A 13,217-nucleotide genomic window follows, 5' to 3' on the forward strand; every position below is an offset into this window, starting at 1 on the left:
GGTGTTGGTAATGTTTTCTAATAAGTGTTGTGATAGCAGTTACGTTTCATGATGTCATGTAAGAACGAAATTTCAGAGTGTAGATTAAGATATGTGGAGCACAGGTTGTAAGCTCTGTTTAGTAAGCATGTAACAAGGTTTCGTTTATACGTAAACGGGATAAAGCTATCAAAGTGTGTAAGGAGACCAGTGGACGTCTTTTTCCGGTAAATTGATGTGGAAAATCCATTAGCATTACGGTTAATGAGCATGTCTAAAAAAGATAAATTTTTATTATATTCAACGTCACATGTAAATTTAATGGCAGGATGCTGTGAGTTAAGGTATTCTAAAAATCTTGAGCATTGATCACTGTTATTAAAAAGAATAAAAGTATTATCCACATACCTTCTGTATAGAACAGACCATTTCTGTTCGTAATGAGAGAGAAATGCATTGGCTAAAGTTGGACCTAGTGGAGAGCCCATCGCAACGCCATCAATTTGTTCATGCAAGGTGTTGTTGAACAGGAAAGTTTTAGTGGTAAGATCTAGGCATGGTCTTAATTTGATTCTCAGAAAAGCCATTTAGAGGAATGTTATTACGCGAAAGCTCAGATATGCATATGTTAATGGTTTCATTTAAGGGAATATTTGTAAAGAGAGAGGTAACATCAAAGCTCGCCATGAAGAGATTATCTGAGGGGGGTAGCTATTCCTTCCACTTTGAACGTGAATTAAGTCCATAAAACAGGTTCCCCCCTCCGACCCATTCTTTCCACTATAGGCACACCTGGTTACAAACTTGCTAAATTCCTTGTACCTATACTTCAGCCACTCACTACTAATGAATATACTATCCCGGAATTTTGGGAAGGCCGTATAACATACCAGGGTCCAAACTTAAGCCTAGGAGTGTAACCTCTAGTGACTCCTATTTATGTTTGTCATCACACAAATCTTACATATCTGCTTCTATCTTTAACGTCTTAGAATCTCCTGTTATTTGCAATATCTACTCACGTAAGCGCATATACTCGGTAACCGAAATACCTCACACACACGTACATATTTTGATTCGTCTTTTCAGTTTAGACGGACCTTGATAGCAGGTGTAAAACTAAAATGTCAGTCGATAAAGTTTATCTGGAGTTAGAGGTCTATGTGCTCAGAAAAGCAGGATATGATTTTTCCGATGATATTTGAGTTTCTAAATAGCCGTAAAATATGGCTGTTTGTGGCAATTTTATGGCTTCTCAGTTGCTGTGGAATAAAACTTTTCTGGTAACAACCGGGCTTCGTTCGGAACAGTCATACAGAATATGATTGCCTAGCATTATCAGATAATGTTATATGTGTTTTTATAACAGTGATATTCAAATCTTATTCGACATGGAGGTTAAGCTTCTAGAGAAAACGAATTTTCAGAAAGCAATGGAAAGTAAGAGCTATATTATACACCTTGCATAATAAAAGAATTGGATCAATTAATGCAAGTTTTGATAATAAGAGGGTTGCACTAAGGTTGTAGAAGGTTAAATAATTGTATCAATTATTATAAAGCATTATACTTTTGCTAATAAAGGGGTTGAAACAATGACTTTAGACGATCCCAAGACTACTCAGAAGTGGATAAAAGCTGACAGAGTTTTATTATAACAAGACTTATATAAACTATGTAACAGTGTGTACTTTTTAAACAAATCAGAATTATTCTGCGAACGTACATTATTTGAGCAAATTATTATTATTACAATGTTACTGTTATTACATTATTATTATTACATTGTTATTTGTTATTACATTATTATCATTATTACATTGTTATTGTTATTACATTATTATCATTATTACATTGTTATTGTTATTACATTATTATCATTATTACATTGTTATTACATTATTATCATTATTACATTGTTATTACATTATTATCATTATTACATTGTTATTACATTGTTATTGTTATTACATTATTATCATTATTACATTATTATCATTATTACATTGTTATTACATTATTATCATTATTACATTGTTATTACATTATTATCATTATTACATTATTATCATTATTACATTGTTATTACATTATTATCATTATTACATTGTTATTGTTGTTATTATTATTACATTGTTACTATTATTACACATTGTTATTATTATTATTACATTGTTATTATTATTACACATTGTTATTATTATTATTACATTGTTATTATTATTACACATTGTTATTGTTATTACACATTGTTATTATTATTATTACACATTGTTATTGTTATTACACATTGTTGTTATTATTATTACACTGTTATTATTATTATTACATTGTTATTATTATTATTACATTGTTATTATTATTATAACATTGTTATTATTATTATTACATCGTTATTATTATTACATTATTTTAGAAAAAGTTGCGGGTGCAAGATGCCAAACAAGTGGAAGCCAAAGCTGCCAAGATTAAAGAATGGGTGACGAATAAGTTAAAAGATGTGAGTAGTTTAACATGTAAATTTTTTTTCTCTCTCTTTTGATGCCAGTTTAGTTACATAATATATTTAATTTTTTAATCTTGGGGTGATTCAGTAAACACATTTAGACTAATTTTCACTGATTTCTATTCCCTAACTAAATTGTCCCTCCAAATATATTTTAAGTTCAGATTTTTTCGTAGCAAGCTCGTGGTGTTCTTTGTGTATTCAGTAATAGAGTTCCTTGTAAACTTAAATGTTTTTTTCTCGTACATAATGATCGGGTCTTCCCATCCTGTCGGGTCATGTATATATGTATTTAACCCCTGATACTGTGATTGACAAGAGGTCGATCGGTCTTCACAACATCTCTCGGCTCGGTCGTCATCTCCTTGCTCATTTCGTGTTCGATTTATTGAATAAGATAACTAGCTTCGGTTCATGATGCTTCAAAAGAGTGTATGCTGGAATTTGCCAGTTCTTCCTTGTTTTTGACAGCTGGAGGAACAGAACCAGCACCTCAGAGAGCAGAACGAAAAGTGTAATGAGCAACTGGAACTCCTCAAAAATCGTCTCGTGCAGTTGGGACAAGTTAACCAACAATCCACAGCCAAACAAAAAGATAGAGGAAGTACAGAGGTGAGAATATTTCACGGATCATTTCCGTTATATTTAGTTACAAACCAGAACGGACATTCACAACAGTTAAATTAATACCATGTTAAAGTTGAGGTTATTGTTGACAGCATAAAAAGATGTTAGTTAAAGACTACACTTAGGCGATAATTTAATCCTTTTACTGTTCCCCTACCCTCGGTGGCTTAGCGGTATGCTGAGGGCTTATAATGCTAAAAATCGGGTTTCGATACTTGCAGTAGGCAGGGCACATATTGCTTAATCAAAACGAAAACAAAACTTTACACTCCTTTTTTTTTCAAAAACAACAACAACAAAGAACACTGAATTGGTTTGAAACTTCTTCTACTCAGCTTTTCAAAGAAATGAGGAAAGTTCCATTCCACAGTACCATAAGGAAGTGTGTTTCAAACAATAAAATCCTCCTCAGCCCATTCTCTTAGATCAATAAAAAAAGAAAGATACCCATATTTTTCTTTGTTTAAGCTTGAGTTTTTGATGGATTTTGCAGAGTAGGATTGACGAAAGTACCTACGCTCTTGTCGTTGATTAAAATGTTAAACGAAATCTGAAGTATGGTTACAGTTCATTTTGCTGAAAATTTTTAGTCAGTTAGAGGAGAATTCTCAGTAATGAAAATTAGCTTGTGGGAACCATGTCTTGTTTATAGGAGAGGAGGAATGTGGTAACCAGGTTATTTGAACAATTAAAAACAAATTGCCTCACTATCAGCTGTTACGGGGTGAACTGTTTAACTCAAATGGCGTACGAAAGGTATACAGGCTTTCTTACTGGACATGCGCAAAATAGGATTATAACTATCTACATGAATACCATACTTAATTTACTGTTCTCATGTTTATAGTCCTTCATTAGGTATTAGCATTTTACATCAATTAATCAATAACCTTTTTACAATTTGAAGACTTTACCAGGACGTGAATTGTGATTTTTTACCGGGAAATGTATATTTATACGTATGTATATGTTTGGTTAACTAAATCGATCAATCATTTTGCCAGGATTCTTCCAGAGGGAGCTACGAGGACGATGTTTTACCCTCGGAAACACCAGAGCCATCCTCTCCTACGACAGTGAAGAGCATCGAATTACCTCCAGATGTCTTTACCCTTTCGGAATCTGATGTCAATCATGCTACGTATGCCGTTGTGGACTATTCCAAAAAGAAATCTCGCATTCGCTCCACTCCGCCTAGAGTAGCTATTGAAAGAAAGAAATATGATTTCATAGAGCTAGATGGCGAAAGTTCGACGTTTGTGAACGACATTCGTTCGGAACTTGACAGAAGGTTGAATTTTCAGTTAGACTCAGATCAAGTAGTCATAGATACAATGACGCCACTGGCTCCTCATTGTTTCCCCAAGCATGTAGGTGCGCAAAACTTAATTAATTCCACCGGTGATAATCACGGAAAACCAGCTAACGTAGACCAGAAAAAGGCTCCAGTGCCTCTTCCCCGACATCGAGTGACTACTAAACACGTGCAGGAAGGAAGGGGATCCTTACATTCTTCCTCATCTCGCTCTGGGTCCCCAGCTAGTCCCCACGTCGGAGCTAAGAGTAACCAGAGTAAGTCGTCTACTGCTACTTACGGTAGTCTGGATCGCAAGTTAGCTGGTCATAGAAAACTGGTCCTGACAGAGTTTCGTGGGAACGAAAGAAGAAGGACAGCTAAGACAGACGACGAGCTGCACGATTATGCTGAGATTTATACACCTAGCGGAGATATTCATTACCCACCACCTCTGGTACATCACGGGGAAGAAGAAGATGATTTGAGGCCCCCCACACCTCCTCTTCATCGTTGTCCTTCATGGGTAAGTTGTCCAATGACTGTTGAAAAGGGCCCGGCATGGCTTGACTCGCAATCTGCGGTTCGCGGGTTCGAATCCCCGTCCCACCAAACATGCTCGGCCTTTTAGCCGTGGGGGCGTTATAATGTGACGGTCAATCCCACTATTCGTTGGTAAAAAGAGTAGCCCAAGAGTTGGCGGTGGGTGGTGATGACTAGCTGCCTTCCCTCTAGTCTTACACTGCTAAATTAGGGACGGCTAGCGCGGATAGCCCTCGTGTAGCTTTGCGCGAAATTCAAAACAAACAAACAGACTGTTGAAAAACACAGACAAGCTGTTTCTAATAAAAGTAATACCTGTAGTATATTTGACCACATAAATAACTGTTGTATTGAAAATACATCCACAACTAATCAATATCATATACGTTCCCTTGTATTTTCTATCAACGAACGAACGTCTAACTTCTCCTGTTATGAATTGACTGGAATAAAAACTATATGTATTCGTCTTGATACAGATTATGACGCGACTGTCTCTTCCAAACACATAAGATGACAACATAAAATATTAAAGTTGTTATTCAGTTACATAAGTACTCAAGAAGAATGTTCCTGGAGAAAAACTGTGTAAAAAATTCAATACAAACTGGCATTTTACTATTCAACTACATTACTGATTGACAGAAGAGTGGCTTCTTTTGCTAGGTAACGTTTGTATAAATATATAATCATTCTATGATATGTATTACCTAACCAAAAAATTAGAAACATTGAAAGAGCTACACGTCCCCCGTTGGAACAGCGATAAGCTTACGGACTTAAAACGCTAAAATCCGGGGTTCCATTCCCCCTGGTAGACACAGCAGGTAGCCCAATCTGGCTTTGTTTAAAAATAAAAAATAAAGAACCACTCTGTAACCACTGAAAATCCTTATCCAGCTCGCGAAACGTCCACCCCTATTGTAGAGTATTACCACAATAGTTTCAGTAACTAAAGTTGTTTTTTTTTCTTTTAAATTCGTAATGTGTATTTGCTCTTGTTCTTCAGCAGTAAGCAGTCAAGGGGTAGAAAATATTAATCTTATTGCAAATATGTTACAGTGGAAAAATAGTTCCAAATGAAGGTGTTTTTCATAAGGTACTATGAAAGCAGTTGAGGGCCCCCTGGTGGCTCAGCGGTAAGTCAGTAGGCTTATAACGCTAAAAATCGGGTTTCGATACCCGCGGCGGGCAATAAGTTTCAGTTATATTCTCCAAACACGTACCGATTGGTGTAAATGTTTCGTTAAGTGGTTTGAGATAGTGCCAGTCATCTTCCAATCACGAATGTAGCTGTAAATTTAATTATATAAAACGTACATCTTTAGATGATGGGTCAGTTTTAGTATTTATCTATGCCAGATAGTTAAGTGAAATTAAAACATTTAATATATAGACAATATAGAAACACGGTATAAAGAGGATTGTATTATGAAGATACTATGTGTGAAAAATTGAAAAAAAATTAAAACATCGTATTGGAATAAACATACCACAACCCCCCCCCCCCACCTCCCATTATCATCTCTTCCAATAAAAAGATACAAATAAACGACACACTTATTATTAACAGCGAATTTTTAAAATGATTTGAGCCTTAGGTAGGATCATATGTTTGTTTGTTTTTAACTTCGTACAAAGCTACACGAAGGCTACCTGCGCTAGCCGTCCCTAATTTAGCAGTGTAAGACTAAAGGGAAGGCAGCTAGTCATCATCACCCACCGCCAACTCTTGGGCTACTCTTTTACCAACAAGTAATGGGATTGACCGTCACATTATAACGCCCCCACGGCTGAAAGGGCGAGCATGTTTGGTGTGACGGGGATTCGAACACGCGACTCTCATACTGCAAGTCGAGCGCCCTAACCACTTGGCCATGTCGAGCAGGATCACCTGAACGGGGGAAAGGGGTAGATATTAAATTAATATGCTTATTTTTTATTTTAGTTTTGTATTTTTATTGTATTTTAACAATACTATATTGCCTGAACAGTCCTTTTAACTACGTTCTGTTAAAAACATTCTATATTGTCTCGTAACTCTTTAAATGATTCAAGTTTTTTTGTTAACAACTAATGTGAAATCGTATTGCTTTAAAAGTTCTGAAATGGTTATAACTTAGTTAAGTAAGAGTCAATAGAACAATATATCATACTTAAAGTTTATGTACCTAAAATATTATATTTTAGTTGAAAGAAAATAAGCTCTGAGCTTTTCTAACGTGCAAATGAAAAAAACATTTTTTTCCATTTTTTCATTTTCAAAATCTTTAGGTTTGTCAGACAAGCTTTCTTCACAGAAATGTTAAAAACATATTGAGAATCCCTTTATATCCACCGCAAATCTGATAATGTTTCCAACTCCCCTCCAAAAACATTTTAGGATATGTTAATCTTTACAATATGAGTTAAATATCTCAAAGTCAAAATTATGGTCTTTTCAACACAACCATGCTTATTTCTCAGCATTTTAAGACTTTCGAGAGTCCACCTTTGAAATACCATTTTTTAACTGAAAATCTGAGTTGGCCACTAACGTTCCAAAAACACAGACAAGCCTCTGGAAATCCGTTAGTGCCAGAAAACAGTATACGAATGTTTACTGAGTAATATTAGTTGAAGGTGGCCGTTAAGGAAACAAAAATCGCATGAAGGACAATGTTAGATAATGAATCTCCTTCTTTCTTTTGCTATTATATCCCTAATGACCTCATTAAATGCTAATTGTATACTCTGCTTTGTGGAAGGTAATAATTGAATAATTTAACTGATGAAGTACTTGTGTCTTTAGATTCAAAGTTAAAGATATGTGAGAAAGTGTGAAATATGCTCTATTTTTTATCCCCCGTTTCGGACAAACATCCTAAAACAAGATAGCCTATGTTCACAGTTTGACAGTTTCCAGTTGCCTTACCAAAAATGACCGTAATCGACCAAGCCAACTCTGGGTGATGGGTGCTAACACATAGACACGCACATACAAGCACGTATAATGGATCATCTTTATAGTAAGATTACATGCTGTTTGGATTTAATGGGTGAAATTTCTTGAGAATGGATCTAGTTTACTACAAGAAGCTGATAATATCTGATGAATTAGAAATGTAAAAACCTATAACTAGATGTACTTCCGCAGGGTTCCCGAAAATGTTATTTTGAGGAGTAAATAAAACTAAAATTAAGGTTAACAAATGCTTTTATTTCTTGCTATTGAAGTTCATATGTCATGTTGTGTTGTAACCTACAGAGTATATAATTCTTCTTGTGATTCATGGCATGCGCACGTTTTACTGACTTCACAACATTACTACTTTCAACGATAAGCATCCCTTATGTGACGTCACTTTAGTGTGTACTGATTAACAGACAACACACCACTGTATATTGGAGCGAGTGGTTAAAACAGGTGACCCCTCCATGCGGCCTTAAGCCCCCTTTCAGGAAAACAACACATGTATTCTTATTCAGGGAGATAGAATTATACCTATTCTTTCTAGAGAAACTACTATATCAACTTTTGGTGGACTTCTTTTCCAAATCCATTACGAGTTCGATCAAGTTACATGTCGTTATGATTTCATAGTATTGTCTGTACGTTTACATAAGTTGTTCGACCTCAGTGTTGAGATTAATACAAGTAAATTTCTTTTAATATATGCCTGATCATACAGTCCTCCCACTTACTACTCGTTTCAGATAGCTTAATTTTTCAAAATGTTTAAAATAAATCAGAAAATGAAAAGTTTTATTACTCTGAGACATGATTGACACAAAAAAATGTATGTAGCTGGAAGGATTTAAAAGGTAAAAAGGTAAAACTGAAAATACCATTTTGTAACCTTTGGTGAAAAAGAAAAGAAATGGGTAACACATAAACGCACACACATATATATACAAGTAATAAATAAATTTGCAAAAATTAAGCCCCCAGTGGCATAGCGGTATGTCTGCGGACTTGCAACGCTAGAGACCGGGTTTCGATACCCGTGGGGGCAGAGCACAGATAGCCCATTGTATAACTTTGTGCATAACATCAAACAAACAAAGAAAAATTAAGTATGATGCAGGAATGGCAATGCCAAAAGTACAGAAACAAGGTAGGGATGAATATACAAAACTATACAAAAACCAAGATACATAAGAGAACTAAAGAACAAAAATATTATATCTGAAAATGTTGCTTCTTCGCTTTATCCCACTGGCTCCCGTAATGGAAAGTATCAAACTTCCATGGCTCTGCTAGTAACTTTTGATTCTTCCATCAGGAAAAAATCTGGAGAATTTCCTGTTTTATGACCTCAAGTTGCATTACTGATCTGACACCATGTATGTGTGATTTGAAATGCCTTTGAAGCACACCATCTCACACCTTTAACGTATGCCAAGAGTTATATCTGCATTTTATTCACCATCTCTTGGTGGTCATGTAACAACTTGCTGTACAGCAATAGTCACTCAAGCTAAATTAGAGTCCTTCAGCTCATGTACTGTAGGCACGATGTCCAATCTCACTGTCCTTTTTTGATGTCACTGTTGCTGCACGAGTCACGTCATAACACTTAATAAATGGTCAGACCTTTATTGGATGACAAGATAGCCTATTTGTGTTTCCTTGCTGACGTTGAACAGCAAAGTTATATTTTTGAAGCACTGTTATCCAACATAGCAATCACACCTTCTGGGTGTTTAAAGTTCATGAACCACTTCAGTGAACGCATAATCCACTCTGATAGTCAATTCTCATCAAAAAAGGTTGTAGGAAAGTGCTTGAAAAATACTACAACTGCATCATAATGTTTCTTTTTGTTATGCAACACTCAGCACATGACTAGCATTTGTATTCTGGGTAAATAAACAGTTCTCAAAGATAATCCTATACAGTGTATTAACCAAGGTACAGTGGAAAAATGGCTGTTCATTGTTACTAATCGATGTTAAGCATGAATAAAATATACTTAATGCAGACAGCGGCATGGCTATCTTCAAAAACGTGGGCTCAATGCATGATTACCATTATCTTTGAAGGATCTATATACATTCCATCCCTGCCTACTATATGTTAAGCTCTGGTATTTGGCTGAACATGAAGTGCATGTTCAGGTGGCAAAGACTAACATGTTGTTATAGCAAGAAATACATTACTAAATTATTTTTCAGAATGGCACAAAGCATTACCAGCTAAGCCATCTACATAATAAGAATGGTAATCCATGCCTGAATCGATCAAATTTTGATAAAAACATAATACATTTTACTGGTAAATATATCTTGTCCATCATCCATATCTCTTCTGTTTCAGTTGATAATGCATCCATCCAGTGAGGTAGACTGAGTACATTGAACTAAACAGTCAGAGGGTGCTAAGACACTCTTCCAGAAGCTCTCAGCCCATCATGACTCAGAAGCATCCTCATAACAGCTTATCTCTAGCATTTTATCCTCCACAATGGATGATCAATATTACCATAAACGTTTTTTTTATGGGACACACGCACTAATTTATATAATCAAAACATTTTGAACTAAAAGGTTACACCACAAATCTTTTATTCTTTGCAGAGTTCCTTTGAAGTGGAGAAGTAATGAGGTAAGGCTGAATTAAATCTCTTTGTCCTCTATGAGTTTCAGACAAATTACTTAGTGAGAGATGGCCAGTAAAAGATCCACCCAAAACATACTTACCTCAGTATCAACCTTATATGGTTCAACAGCTTGCTCCCATGTCTGAGGAGAAATTGTGGTTCATAACTGCTTGTTCAGTACCGTTACTTCTACCTATGTTAACTTAACATATTGTCATTGAGTCTAATGGTCAAATGTAGAATAAACTCACCATTGTTTTTTTTTAGATCTATCATTTTTTTTCTTTTACCTTTGTTTATACTTTAGGATTACTTGTAGAGTGCGAAGTAACTTCTCACTCTCACATTGAGGAACACTACAGAATCCAACAAGGTCTAACTTATTACTTTTCCTTATTCGAGAAAACCAATTCGGCCTATTCTTTTACATCCACCTTTGTTTAAATCTAGGATCAACATTGGAAGTTTGACATGGTTTATCTCACGGGCTTAAGAACTACTACAAAGCAAGCCATCAAGGTCTAACATATTACTCTTGTCGTAGTGAGATTGTATCCCTGGTATTCCTTCACTTTAGCTATTCTGCTAGAGAGAAACAAAGCTGTGGAAGAACATGTATCGTTAAACCTGGAGAAACAATGTCCACGAAACATGAGAAACAAAGCTGTGGAAGAACATGTATCATTAAACTTGGAGAAACAATGTCCGAGAAACAAAGCTGTGGAAGAACATGTATCATTAAACTTGGAGAAACAATGTCCACGAAACATGAGAAACAAAGCTGTGGAAGAACATGTATCGTTAAACCTGGAGAAACAATGTCCACGAAACATGAGAAACAAAGCTGTGGAAGAACATCTATCATTAAACTTGGAGAAACACTCACCCCGAGAAACATGAGAAACAAACTGTGGAAGAACATGTATCAGTAAACCTGGAGAAACAATGTCCAAGAAACATGAGAAACAAAGCTGTGGAAGAACATCTTTCAGTAAACCTGGAGAAACACTGTCCGAACATTTGACTTAGGTAGTCATTGAATCACGTTTCTGGTACATTTCTATGAAAGATACATAACCCGTGTCCACTTGAAACACACAGAAGTATTCCCTTGATGGCAATACACTGGTAAATAGAGGTGGAACTGATGTTAAGAGTTAGAATAAATGGATTCCCCAATAAGTAAGAAGCTGAAAGATTTCTCGAGGGATCCACTTCTTCCTAAAGTCTTGCTGATGGAAATCATGTTGGTCTACGTTAATACGTGCACTCTTCACAGAATATCTGGTACACCATCATGAAGACTTTTGGAGGTTCCTCTACACCTGTCGTCCCACAGGGGTTTGGGAAAACTTAGACCATGAATGATTGTCCTTCTTGGCTACACCATGGTCTGTTACTAGTCTACCTTTCTTCTTCTATGATGAACGACATATCTTAAAATACGTTGGAATGGAAACATAAAAGAAGAAGAACAAATGCCTTATCCTTCCACATTCTCAGGTAAACTAAATCCTTATTAAGGCATCACAAGAGCCTAGAACTGTGTATGCTGGTGAGTAAACATGTGAGCCACCAATTCCCAATTTATCACTGATATGGTAGAAACGATGTAAAATAGCATCAACTGTACACTCTCTATCCGTAGGGAATGTTCGTACGTAGACAGTAATAATACACGCTCCATCCCTAGGAAATGTTCGTACGTAGACAAAGCTTATCACCGAGATGGTAGAAACGATGTAAAATAGCATCAACTGTACACGCTCCATCCCTAGGGAATGTTCGTACGTAGACAAAGCTTATCACCGAGATGGTAGAAACGATGTAAAATAGCATCAACTGTACACGCTCCATCCCTAGGGAATGTTCGTACGTAGACAATAATAATACACGCTCCATCCCTAGGAAATGTTCGTACGTAGACAATAATAAACTTCCTGGTTCCCAGCTAAGCACAAGCAATTTAACACAAAAATATGTATGTCAAACATAACTACGTCATAAATGAGAAGCAGAGGAGAAGCTATAAAGGATGAACAAAAAACGCATTTATTTCAGAATCTTAAAGTTAATAGATCGTTGTTTGTTGTTTAATAATTTTTATGCAAATCTACACACAACCGTTTCTGTGTTTGAACTGATGGACTATAGGGATGGCAGCTAGTCAACAGTACCCACCGCCAACTATTCTTGTCTGTTTGTTTGTTTTGAAGTTAAGCATAAAGCTACACAATGGGCTATCTGTGTTCTGCCCACCAGGGGTAACAAAACTCGGTTTCTAGCGTTGTAAGTCCGCAGACATACCGCTGTGCCACTGGGGAACATTCTTGTCAGACCAAATAGTGGGATTTGACAGCCACTATTATATGGACTTAAAGCGCGGAGGGCGTTTTTACGGAAAAATTATGCGAAACATGAGCCCACGGATTCACAGTCCGAGTACGCTAACAATTAAGCCTCGTCTGGACCAATATATCATTGATACTTATTCCAACAATATTTTGAAACACATGCCAAGTTTTGGAATTAATACATATAAATCTTACGAATGTTTTTTTTTTTTCACTTATAACACAGCTTCAACAACACCTGTAACCATTATTGAAGATGAAGATGTAAAAACTAAAACATCGAGGAAATGTTTGTTTGTTTGTTTTGAATTTCGCGCAAAGCTACACGAGGA

At 36.0% G+C, this 13,217-nt stretch overlaps 1 protein-coding gene across 1 annotated transcript in view; it reads left to right on the forward strand.

The window, feature by feature from the left end:
* The first annotated feature begins 1,205 nt into the window (after positions 1 to 1,205).
* The window catches only part of LOC106468107 (uncharacterized protein CG43867-like), an 80,747-nt gene continuing 68,735 nt past the window's right edge, over positions 1,206 to 13,217 (forward strand). The window contains exons 1-4 of the mRNA XM_022396409.1: positions 1,206 to 1,262; positions 2,396 to 2,479; positions 2,957 to 3,097; positions 4,117 to 4,932. Coding sequence (XP_022252117.1) covers positions 1,206 to 1,262; positions 2,396 to 2,479; positions 2,957 to 3,097; positions 4,117 to 4,932 — 1,098 coding nt within the window. The remainder of the gene's footprint in view (positions 1,263 to 2,395; positions 2,480 to 2,956; positions 3,098 to 4,116; positions 4,933 to 13,217) is intronic.

Source organism: Limulus polyphemus, unplaced genomic scaffold, assembly GCF_000517525.1.
Source record: "Limulus polyphemus unplaced genomic scaffold, Limulus_polyphemus-2.1.2 Scaffold2876, whole genome shotgun sequence".
NCBI classification, from domain to species: Eukaryota; Metazoa; Arthropoda; class Merostomata; order Xiphosura; family Limulidae; genus Limulus; species Limulus polyphemus.